The sequence below is a fragment of the Hemiscyllium ocellatum genome, chromosome 15 (assembly GCF_020745735.1).
Source record: "Hemiscyllium ocellatum isolate sHemOce1 chromosome 15, sHemOce1.pat.X.cur, whole genome shotgun sequence".
Taxonomy (NCBI): domain Eukaryota; kingdom Metazoa; phylum Chordata; class Chondrichthyes; order Orectolobiformes; family Hemiscylliidae; genus Hemiscyllium; species Hemiscyllium ocellatum.
The window spans coordinates 24,844,835-24,857,547 of NC_083415.1; the positions used below are offsets into that span (position 1 = coordinate 24,844,835).

Here is a 12,713-nt window from a genome sequence, read left to right on the forward strand (position 1 = left end):
GTAGAAACAGGCCACCTGGCCCAACAAGTCTACAGTAACTCTCTGAAGAGTAACCCACCTAGATCCATTCCCCTAACCTATTACTCTGTTTCCCCTGACCAATGCACCTAACCTACACATGTTCCAGGAGGTCAGCTAGCTCAGTTGACTGGATGGCTAGTTAGCAATGCACAATGATTCCAGTTTACCAGATGAAGTTCCCATGAAGGGTAGTCCTTCTCAACCTCTCCCTTCACCTGGGATGTGGTGATCTTAAGGTTAAACCACCACTAATCATCTCTATAATGACAGAGCAACCTCCTGGTCCATCAGGACAATGGCAACTTTAATATACTCTCAATTTAGCTGGTAGCTGGTACCTGATACCAAAGGGTTTCCGAAAGGAAGGTTCCTCAAAATGGAGGAAATTGAAGGGTAAGTTACAATATGCTTTCAGGTATCTATTGGTCACTTTCATTAGTTAGAAAATGGTACACTGAGCAAGGATGAAACTCAATAGGGGAGTTAAAATCGATTGAGTAAAATTTGCTCTAACTGTGGCCATTTAAATCTGAGCTATTTACCTTTGGTGTTTCTTCATAAGGAACAGTTTGAGTAATGGTATTCATTTTCGTCTAATTTTCTGTATGACTATTATGCAAAGAAATTTACTTTGTTAGAACTATTTTAAAACAAATGGAGCTTCAATTGTTCAGTCAGATGTTACACTAATTAGTAAGGGATGCATTACAGTACTATTTCATTTATAATATGCTTGTAATGTAAAATCATGCCTTATTAACAAAACAGTCTAATTGTAATGTTAATAGACCCTTCACAATTTAGATTTGTTGTGTTTATCTGATCATGAAACTTCCCAATGTATGTTTGTCAGTATTAGGCTCTAGTGCAGAAGAACACTGGAATTTCAGATTGGCTACATCTGTGGCAAACTCAGACCTAGGACTGTGATGTCTACATGGACATCATCCCTGAACAATACCACAGTAAATTGCTGAATTTGTGGAGATCCCCTTGTGATTTTGCTCATGGATGGTCTGCTGCTGTAAGGGAAGTTGTGAGTCATCATATAACTGAGAATGCATTATTCTGCTATGGTGAATCCATGCTCAAAGAACACTGATCCTACTCATCAAACAAACAGCACTTGAGTGGTCACTTAGATGTAATGCAGGAACTTAGAGATTGGAATGTATTTGGAACACACTTGTTAATTTGAAACTGCAACTCAGCAGGATGCATGTGTCACATTAAAATTATTTACATTTCAAGCTATGAGTCAGAACTCAGAATGAGAAAAAAAATGGAAAATGCTGAAAATAGCCAGCAGTTCTGGCAGCATCTATGGAGGGAGGTACAAAATTAATGCTTCAGGTTGGTGACTGCCTTATCAGACCAAATAAGCTGTTAACTCTGTTTCTGCCTTAACTAGGTTTTCTGGGTATTTCCAGCATTTACTGTTTTTATTGCAGTTCTGTATAATCCATGGCAGTGTGCTGTGTTCTCAGGATGAATTGCCTGTGTTTTCTCATCTTCAAGTGTGCTCAGTACAATTTTGGATGTGTTGAGGTCGGACATGATCTGTTAATGAGTACAGGCAGTCCTGCATTGTAAACTGGCAAGTGAAGTTATATGCAAATTGAAACACAATGCTGGCCAGTATGAAAGTAGCCGTTTGTAAGTATAGGAAATGCTTGTATGTCAGATCTTTAAAGTTGCACCCAGATATGGGATTGTATTCATGTCGGAAGTTTGTAAATTGGGGACCCCCATATTGTGTTATTGGTAGAGCAGTTTCTCCTTCCGTTTCAAATGATTGATTTTGTTTCCTCTTTTTACATTGGATCACATGCAAATTTGTTCCAAAAATCAATCAATAGCAAGGAATGTCTTTGATTAGATTGATCTATAGTACATTGGAACAGAAAACGTGACACCTGAAGTATGATAGATGAAAAGTATTATACTTGTACATTTTAATATTCTTGCTAGAGAAAGTCTTACTGGTATAGCACTGTTTCATAAGGACAGGAACATGATATTGAGACATTATGCTGCTAAATGATCGTCAGATGCTGTTTTAAAACTCATTAGTGTTACGGTTATGAACCTAGTTGTGAGAGTTATTGACAAGCTGACTTGATGATATGGGTTGATAGACTGTAAACTTGCCAAGGATACAATAACAATAAATGCAATAGAAGAACCAAGCATGAAAAAATGAGGATCCCAGAATCTTCATTATTCAACCTTGAAACAAACCAAATTTAAGCAATAATGACTAGATGGGTTTACTGAACATTTTTTTTAAAAGTGTAGAAACAGGCCCTTTGGCCCACCATGTCTATGCTGACCAATAAATACTAAACTATCCTAATCCCATTTATCTGCACTTGACCCATTGCCTACTATGACTTGGTTTTTTAAAGTGCTTGTCCAGCTGCTTCTTAAATGTTGCAAGAGTACTTGCCTTCTTCATCCTCTTAAGCAACTCATTCATATTTCTACCACCCTCTGAATGAAGAGATTGTGTCCTCTGATCTTAGACACATCAGCCACAGAGTAAAGATTCTCATCATCTATCCTGTTTATGCCTGTCCTCATTTTGTATACCAGTGTTAGATCCCTCCCTCTTTCCCCCCACCTCCCAATCTCCTCTGCTCCAATAGAAAATGGATCCAGCTTATCCAGTCTCTCCTTGTAAATGATCATTTTCATCCCAGGTAACACCCTGGTGAATTTCCACTGTACCTCTCCATGCAGTCACATCCTCTGATAGAGTGGCAATCAGAACGGCACACAGTACTGTCTGTGGCCTAACCAATGTTATAAAGTTGTAACAAGACTTTCTTAATCCTATATTCTGTGGCTCAGTTAATGAAAGCAAGCATTCACATGCCTTCTTCACCACCCTGTCTACCTGTGCTGATATCTTCAGGGATCGATGAACTTGTATACCAAGGTCCCTTTGTTCTTCAGTACTCCCTAAGTACCTACCATTCATTGTGTACGTCCTTCCCTTATTGGGCCTTCTAAAATGCTTCACCTCTCACTTATCAGAATTAAATTCCATCTACCATTGCTCTGCCCAATTTACGAGCTGATCGTATCATACTATAGGCTGGGAACATTCTCCTCACGATTAACACAGCCAATTTCTATTTCATCTACAAACTTCCTAATTATATCTTTTACATTCATATCCAAGTCGTTCATTTAAATAAAAAACAGCGAGTGTCCCAGCACAATCCCTGTCATACACTGCTAGTTAGAGACTGCCATTGGAAAAACAACTCTTCACAATCACCCTTTACCCCCTATTTGTAAGCTAGTTTTGGATCCAGGTTGCCAACTTGCCTTGGATCTCCTGAGCTCCTAATGTTTGAACCAGCTTTCATTCTGGGATCTTACTGAAGTCCATGTAAACCACATCAACTGTACTACCCTCATCAATATATTAAGTCACGTTTTCAAAATAAACTCAAATTAGTCAGTATCTCCATCCAAAAAATCCACCCTGACTATCTGTAAGCAACCGTTGCCTTTCCAAATACTGATTTAATCCTGACCTTATGATTTTTTTCTCAATACTCTCCCTAACAGTGGCACCAAACAAACTGATCTGTAATTATTGGCCAATCCCTACTGCCCTTCTGAACAAATTAACCATATTTGATATCACCAGTTATCTGGCACTTCACCTTTTTTATTTCTAAGCTTTATCCACATGCCTCATTTGAAGAGCCTTCTAAGACATCCTCCCTCATTAGTGCAGTGATCATCTCCTTTCTTAATAATGCAATAACCTCTCCCTCTTACATCCCTAATCACTCTTGAAACTTCTATACTCTGGAATGTTGAATTACCAATCCTGTCCTTCCTTCAAACATGTCTCAGTAATTGCAACAATATCATGTGCTACTCAATGCAGTGACCAGTCAGACTGTCTGTATTAAAATGGATTCAGTTTAACCTTCTGATCCTCCCATTTGCCTTATCATTCCCATGTCCTCTCAGCCTGTTGGATTAGTATTCTTTTTTTTAATCTGACTGAACCTTGCTCCTGATATACATCTACTCTGTGCTCCGTTGGCTTGGTAATTTAAGTTCAAATCTTCCCAACATCACAAGAAAACCTCCTGTAAGGATATTGGACCCATTCCAGTTCAGATGTAACCCATCCAGCTTGTACAGGTCCCATCTACCTCAGAAGCTCTCCCAGTGATTCAAAAATCTTAAGCTCTCCTTCTGATACCATTCCTTTAGCCATGCATCTATCTGACTGATCTTCCTAATACCGACACTCAGTAATGCGTGGCACTGGAACTGATCCAGAGATTATAACTTTACTGATCTTCCTCTTTAATCTACTACCTAACTCTCTCAATTTCTATATTAGGTCCGCTTTAGTTTTCTTTTACCAGTGTTGTTAGTGCAGTTGAAGGGGAAACCTCTCATTGACTTAAACCTGAGGCAAAAGCAGGTAATTGCAATTACTCAAGGCCAATGAGCCAAGTCCCCGGACATTGATCAGAAGTTCTTTTAAGAACGAATGATTGTTCCTACCCAATGTTTCCTCAGTGGCCTTCCTCCTGCCTTAAGTCCATGATTGGGTCTGTTTATTGATGGTTCTTCTGCTGTTCAAACACATTCACAACAAGGGATAAAAGCAGAAACTGGGTATTTTGTGAGAAGTAGTTCATTTGGTGAACCTCCAAAGTCTAAGTTAAAGTCAGGAGAATGGTAAACACACCCCACTCATTGGGATGGATTCAGCTGCAACAAAATTTAAGCACAACATCATCTGGAGTCAAGCAATTTGTTTGGTGACCCTGCCAATGGATATGCCAATGCATATCCTTATTGGCAGATTATAGTGGCTGTGTTTTGCACAGGATACACCCAAAAAGGTGTATCTACGACAGAAAACATACATCTACAAGCAGAGGACTAAGGCAGCAAGATAATGGGAGCACTATAATGTTAAAGTGACTCTCCACTTTTACACCATTCTAACCTGAACACACACCACAGCAGGATAAAGTCCATGATAGTTATCTTAAGGGATAGGCAAGAAATGTAGCCTTTCCAATATTGGCACCTTCTAAAGTTAAAGAAATAATTTTATAAAATCATGATGCTTTAGTTATTGATCAAAGGAGAAATGTGGAAGTGAAAATGAAATGATACTTTATATTTATCTTCTCAGGTACTCAACAATTTATACCATGTTCCCAGTGTTCTCTCTCGTTCTGGACAAGGATGTGAAGTCAGAAGTTGCAATGCTTTATCCAGAACTATACAAAGATCTTACGAAGGTATGTAGTAGAATAAACCTCTTATTATAAATGTATGCTATGCAAGGAATGTATATCATTTAAATGCAATTTTTAGAATGTTACCAATTGAACTAATTATGTTTAGATTTACAAGTTCTATATTATTTATATAAATATCTAAGTGTATATCTCACCTTCTTTCATATATCAGATGAAATATTTGACTTATTTGAACTTTATGATCAACTTTTTTCATTTTAGTATTTTGCGTTTAAAAGTTCCTTTTATGACCTCAGAATGCACCTATGTACTATACAACTTATGAGGTACCTCTGAATTACAGACATTCTTGTAACAGAATCAGCCTTTTGTCACCATTGTCACCACTTTTCAAAACTGTGCACTTTTTTGGATGGAGAGAATGTCACACATTTATATTGCTGCTCGCTGCTTGAATTATGTGTTAATCTAAGCAAGAGTTTGTTGGTGATGGAGGGAGTGGATGATGCAAATTAAGCCAGCTGCTTTGTGCTAAATGGTGTAAATCTTGTTGAACATTGCTGGAGCTGAACTGTTCAGGCAAGTATTGCATCACACTCCTGACTTGTGCCTTATAGGTAGTGGACAGACTTTAGGCAGTCAGGAGGTATGTTACTCATTGCAGAACTCCCAGCCTCTGACCTGTCCTTGGAGGCACAATATTTGTATGACTTTTCCAGTTTAGTTTCTGGTCAAAGGTAACTCCTTGGTTGTTGGTAGAGTGAAAGCAAACCATTGAATGTCTATCAGGCTAATCCTGACTGACTGACTGACTGTTTTCTAGGTCTTGCTCCATATGAACAAATATTGCTTCTGTACCTAACTCTGGAATAGTGCTGAACACTTGTGCAATTGTCAGCAAAATTTTCCCCGTTTCTGCCCCTATGGTTGATAAAAGGTCTCAGGGGCCTGTTGAGGCCTTTTCTTCCATGTCACTTTTTTACATGGCAGATCGGTCCCTTAAATGACTGAAGTATCGTCAGGGAGAAGGGGCATCCTCCAACTGGCAGACTGAGAGAATAAGTGCTCTGTCTTCCTATGAAGGTTGCACTATCAATACGTCCCACAGCCACTTAAAATGCTCACCATCCCTCCTTTTTTGTCTACAAAATTAGTCTGATACTGTGGCTGAGTGGGTACTTCCATCCTAAAGTATTGTGTGCCCTCTACCTCTTCCCTGCCTCAATGGACTCCATGTATTTTCATGATTGGAGAAACTCCTATTGAGAGCCCGCCACCATCTGAGAATTAATTGATTTTTAAGCACCAGAGATTATGTTGGTTTGACAGAGTCCAGGGAAATATCTTTCCGGTCAGAGTTCTATTATTATATTGCACATTTCAAATTTGTTGATCACTTGTTTCCTATATACCTGACTTCATCTGATGAAGAAGCAGCGCTCAGAAAGCTTATGATTTTTTAAAAAATCTTTTAGACTATAATCTGGTCTCATGTGACTTTTGACTTTGTCCACCCCAACCCAACACTGGCACCTCCACATCACCCCATATACCCAGTCAGGGTCTCATTCGGTTGTCTCTTAATTAACATGTAACAGAGTTCTTTTCCGTGGTCTAACTTGGCTTCAGATCCCACTAGATGCTAACAGTTGGCCAACCTAACAAAAATTCAGTTTAAGAGGATGACACCAACATTCTGTGGAGTCAGAAACAGGAAGTGATTCCAAGTTGGAATCTTGACTTACGAAACTAAAATCCTGACCCAAGAGTAAGCTATAATATGTGGGACCAAAGTCACAGAGAGGAGGTAGAGAGTCAGGCAATAAAATGGGAAAGTGCCAGAGAAGCTCAGCAGGACTGAAACCATCTGTGGTGTGGGAAACAGAGTTAAAGTTTCAAACTCACTGTGACCTTTCGCTAACTTTGAACAGAGAAAACCATCTGGGTTTGACAGCTGTACGGTATTTTCTTACGGTGATAGCCCCACAAGTACGAGATTTATTGACTCCAATCTTACTGCTCGCTATTGAAATTTGAAATAAAAAATGTTTAAAACCACGACGCACCATATCCTGCAAACGTTGATCGTAAATTTTGTGGTATAAGACAGCTAATGGGTTAGAGACATGGAAGTTGCATAGAACAGTACCGTACAGTATATACACTTCAGCCTTTGGTGTTGTGCTGATCTTTTATCATCCTCTTGTACCTTTCATTGTATTACCTTCCATGTACCTATCCAAGAGTCGCTTAAATGTCCCGAATGTATCTGACTTTACTACCACTGCTGGCAGTGCATTCCACGCACCCACCAATCTGTCTCTCCTAAACCTTCCTCCAATCATCATAAAATTATAACCCCTCGTGATAGCCATTTCTGTCCTGAGTAAACGTCTCTGGCTATCCACTCTATCTGTGCCTCTCATCATCTTGTACACCTTTATCAAGTCACCTCTCCTCCTCCTTTGCTCCAATGAGAAAAGCCCTCAATCTTCCTTCTTAAGACATGCCCTCCAGTCCAGGCAGCATCCTGGTAAATCTCCTCTGCACCCTTTCTAAAGCTTCCATGTCCTTCCTAGAATAAGGTGACCAGAACTGAACACAATTTTTCAAGTGTGGTTTAACCAGGGTTCTATAGAGCTGCAGCATAATCTCGTGGCTCTTAAACTTAATCCTCCTGCTAATGAAAGCCAACACATCATCTGCCTTCTTGACAACCATATCAACCTGGGTGGTAACTTTGAGGGATCTGTGGATATGGACCCCACGATCCCTTTGTTCCTCCATAGTGCCAAGAATTCTGCCTTTAACCTTGTATCCTGAATTCAAATTTGACATTCCAAAGTGAATCTCTTCACACTTTTCTAGGTTATAGAGTCATAGAGATGTACAGCATGGAAACAGACCCTTCGGTCCAACTCATCCATGCTGACCAGATATCCCAACCCAATCTAGTCCTACCTGACCCCAGATCCCTCCAAACCCTTTCTATTCATATACCCATCCAATGCCTCTTAAATGTTGCAATCATACTAGTCTCCACCACTTCCTCTGGCAGCTCATTCCATACACGTACCACCCTCTGCATGAAAAGTTGCCCCTTAGGTCTCTTTTGTATCTTTCTCCTTCACCCTAAACCCATTCCCTCCAGGGAAGTCTCCAGGGAAGAGACCCTTTATCTATTTATCCTATCCATGCTCCCTCATGACTTTGTAAACCTCTATAAGGTCACCCCTCAGCCTCTGATGCTTCAGGGAAAATAGCCCCAGTCTGTTCAGCCTCTCCCTGTAGCTCAAATCCTCCAACCCTGGCAACATCCTTGTAAATATTTTCTGAACCCTTTCAAGTTTCACAACATCTTTCCAATAGGAAGGAGACCAGAATTGCACGCAATATTCCAGGGCATTGGTTAGGCCACTGTTGTATAGCCGCAACATGACCTCCCAACTCCTGTACTCAATACTCTGACCAATAAAGGAAAGCATACCAAACGCTTTATTCGCTATCTTATCTACCTGCGACTCCACTTTCAAGGAACTATGAACCTGTGCTCCCAGGTCTCTTTGTTCAGCAACACTCCCTAGGACCTTGCCATTAATTGTATAAGTTCTGCTAAGATTTGCTTTCCCAAAATGCAGTACCTTGCATTTATCTAAATTAAACTCCATCTGCCACTCCTCAGCGCATTGGCCCATCTGATCAAGATCCTGCTATAATCTGAGGTAACCTTCTTCACTATCCACTACCCTTTCAATTTTGGTGTCATCTGCTAACTTACTAACAATACCTCTTAAGCTCACATACAAATAATTTACATAAATGATGAAAAGTAGTGGACTCAGCACTGATCCTTGTGGCACTCCACTGGTCACAGGCCTCCTGTCTGAAAAACAACCCTCCACCACCACACTCTGTTTTCTACCTTTGAGCCAGTTCTGTATCCAAATGGCTAGTTCTCCCTGTATTCCATGAGATCTAAACTTGCTAATCAGTCTCCCATGAGGAACCTTACTGAACTCCATCTGCCACTTATCAGCCCAGTTCTGCATCTTGTCAATGTCCCGTTGCAACCTACTACAGCCCTCCAGGCTATCTACCACTCCACCAATCTTTCTGTCATTGGCAAACTTAATAATCCACCATTCCACTTGCTCATCCAAGTCATTTCTTAAAATCACAAAGAGCAGAGGTCCCAGAACCCAATGCTGTGGAAACACCACTGGTCATCAATCTCCAAGCTGAATACTTTCCATCTACGACCAACCTCTGTCTTCTATGGGCCAACCAATTCTGTATCTGGACAGTCAGATTTCCCTGTATACCATGCCTCCTTATTTTTTGAATGAGCTTACTATGGGGAAGTTTATCAAATGCCTTGCTAAAATCCATATGCACCACATCCACTACTCCACCTTCATCAATGTGTTTTATCACATCCTCAAAGAATTCAATTGTGAGGCATGATCTGCCCCTCTCAAAGCCATGTTGACTATATATCGTCAAACTATGGTTTTCCTAGTAATCATACGTCCTGTCTCTCAGAACCCTCCAATATTTTACCCATCACAGACACGAGACTGACTGGTCTGTAATTCCTAGGACTATCCTTATGCCCTTTCTTGAACAAGGGAATAACATTTGTCACCCTTCAATCATCTAGCACTTCTTCAGTGGACAGTGAGGACACAAAGATCATCACTATAGGTGCAGCAATCTCTTCCCTCTCTTCCTGTAGTAACCTTGGGTATATCCCGTCTAGCCCAGGGGACTTATCTGTCCTTATGATTTTCAAACTTTTCAGCACATCCTCCTCCTTAGCATCAACCTATTCAAGCATATTCGTCTGCTTCATGCTGCCCTTAGAAACAGCAAGGTCCCTCTCATTAGTGAATACTGAAGCAAAGTATTCATTCAGGACCTCCCCTCCCTCCTCTGACTCCAGGTGCATGTTCCTCCCACTAAACCTGATCGGCCCTAGCCTCGGTCTGGCCATCCCCTTCTCCTCACGTAAGCATAAAATGCCTTAGGGTTTTCCTTAATCCTACCTGCTAAAGCTTTTTCATGCCCCATTATACCTCTCAAGTCCATTCTTCAGTTCCTTCCTAGCTACCTTGTAACCTTCTAAAGTCCTGTCTGATCCTTACCTCCTCAAGCTTAAATATGCTTCCTTCTTCCTCTTGACTAGAAGTTTCACATCCCTTGTCACCTAAGGTTCTTTCAAACTAACGTCCCTTCCTTGCCTCAGTGGGACAAACCTGTCAAGCACTATCAGCAGGTGTTTCCTAAACAACCTCCACATTTCGGTCATGCATTTCCCTGAGAACATATGTACCCAGTTTAGGTGCCCCAGTTCCTACCAAATAGCATTTTAATTCTCCCTCCCCCAAATAAAAAAAATTCCATAATGTCTGTGCAAAGCACCAAATCCAATATGGCCTCCCCTCCAGTCAGCCTATCTACATTGAGTCAGGAACCGTTCCTGACACACCTGATAAAAACTGCTCCATCCCAACTATTTGAACTAAGGAGGTTCCAATCAATATTAAGGAAGTTAAAGTCACCCATAACGACAACCCTGTTACTTATACACCTTTCCCAAATGTGCCTCCCAATCTGCTCACCTGGATCTCTGTTGCTATTGGGGGGTCTATAGAAAACTCCCAATAAGGTGACTCCTCCTTTCCTGTTTCTGACTTCCACCCATACTGACTCTGTTAACAAACCCTTCTTGACGATCTCCCTTTCTGCAGCTGTGATACCATCCCTGATTAGCTATGCCACTCCTCCACCTTTTTACCTTCCCTCCCCCACCCCTATTCCTTTTGAAACATCTAAACCCTGAAACATCCAACAATCTTTCTAGCCCCTGTGATATCCAAGTCTCTGTAGTGGCCACAGTTCCAAGTACTGATCCATGCTCTAAGTTCATCACCCTAGTTCTTGATATGTTTGCATCAAAATGGACACACTTCACCCCATCACACTAACTGTGCTGTTGCCCTATCAAATGTCTATCCCTTCTCTCAGACTCTCTGCACACTGTATCTGGCTGTTCTCGACCTAGTCCATCATCTCATCCGTAGCTCCAGTTCGAAACCCCCTGCCGATCTAGTCTAAACCCTCACGAAGAGTTCTAGCAAACCTCCCACCCAACATATTGTTGCCCCTCTAGTTCAGGTACAACCCGTCCTTCTTGTACAGATCCTACCTTCCCCAGAAGGTATCCCAATGATCCACAGATCTGAAGCCCTCCCTCCTGCACCTGCCTTGCAGCCACGTGTTCAGCTGCACACTCTCTCTATTCCTAACCTCAAAAACATGCGGCCCTCGTAGCAATCTTGAGATTACTACTCTGCTCATCCTGCCTGCTAGCTTTCAACCTCATTCCCTATATTCACTTTTCAGGTCCTCATCCACTTACCCGACCTATGCCATTGGTACAGATGTGTACCACAACTTCTGGCTGCTCACCCTCCACCTCAAGAATCCTGTAGACTCAATCCAAGATATCCCAGATCCTGGCACCTGGGAGGCAACATACTATCTGGGGGTCTTGCTCATGACTACAGAATCTCCTACCTGTTTCTGTCACAATTGAATCTCCTATCACTATCATTTTCCTATTCTCCATCCTTCCCTTCTGAGCCACAGTTGATGCAGAAGAGAATGAAGGTGAAGGAGCTTTGAATAAGGGTGTATTGCATAGGATGGAGTGCTGCAGAGTGGCTTAGAGCAGTCCAGTTTTAAAGTAATGAGCAAGTGGATGAGAATTTCAGTGATGATAGAAGTAATGTAAGGCTGGAAATGATAAATGATGTGGAGTCAGATGTAAACCACTGGGTGCTGAGTGGGAGTAGTGTTTGAAGCTCAGTTCAGAACAAATGGAAACACTTTGAAAAGATTTTCTATAATAAAGACATTGTATAAGTGCAAACTCATTATTGATAAGGTCCACTGAGGTAGTGCATTGACTCTTTCAGTGTGAACTAACAGTTGAGAGGGATGGAGGTGTACTAAGGATTTTTTGTTAGGATGAAGGATAATGGATTTCTGGTGACTTACATATTAATTGAGTTTCTACTGCATTTTCACATGCACAGCCCTTGATGTCAACAAGGATCAAAACTTCTTAACAACAGGTGCTGTGAAATCTATTATTCTGGCCCTCTCAATTCTGCTCTAAATGCTTATTAGTTTCAAGGATTCCACCAGGAAACTAACATTTAATGTATGTTTCTGAATGTGTTCTATTTTCATCATCTTGAACCATGTTACAGGGCAGGAACAGGAACTCTCCAGTGACATCCACATACTGGAGACTAAGGGCAATTGAAAAAATCCTTGTCCTCATTTTCACCAGAATTTCATTGGCAACACACTTAGGTCAAATAAATCTCAACTGCAATTCCCCTCCTCCTTGTTCAAGTACACTAG

General features: G+C 41.1%; 1 protein-coding gene across 2 annotated transcripts in view; it reads left to right on the forward strand.

Annotated features, from left to right (window-relative positions):
• Window positions 1-12,713, forward strand: part of LOC132822908 (probable phospholipid-transporting ATPase IIA) — a 177,516-nt gene that overhangs the window by 152,993 nt on the left and 11,810 nt on the right. For both annotated transcript variants that reach the window (XM_060836310.1, XM_060836311.1), the window contains one exon: window positions 5,210-5,318. In XM_060836310.1, coding sequence (XP_060692293.1) covers window positions 5,210-5,318 — 109 coding nt within the window. The remainder of the gene's footprint in view (window positions 1-5,209; window positions 5,319-12,713) is intronic.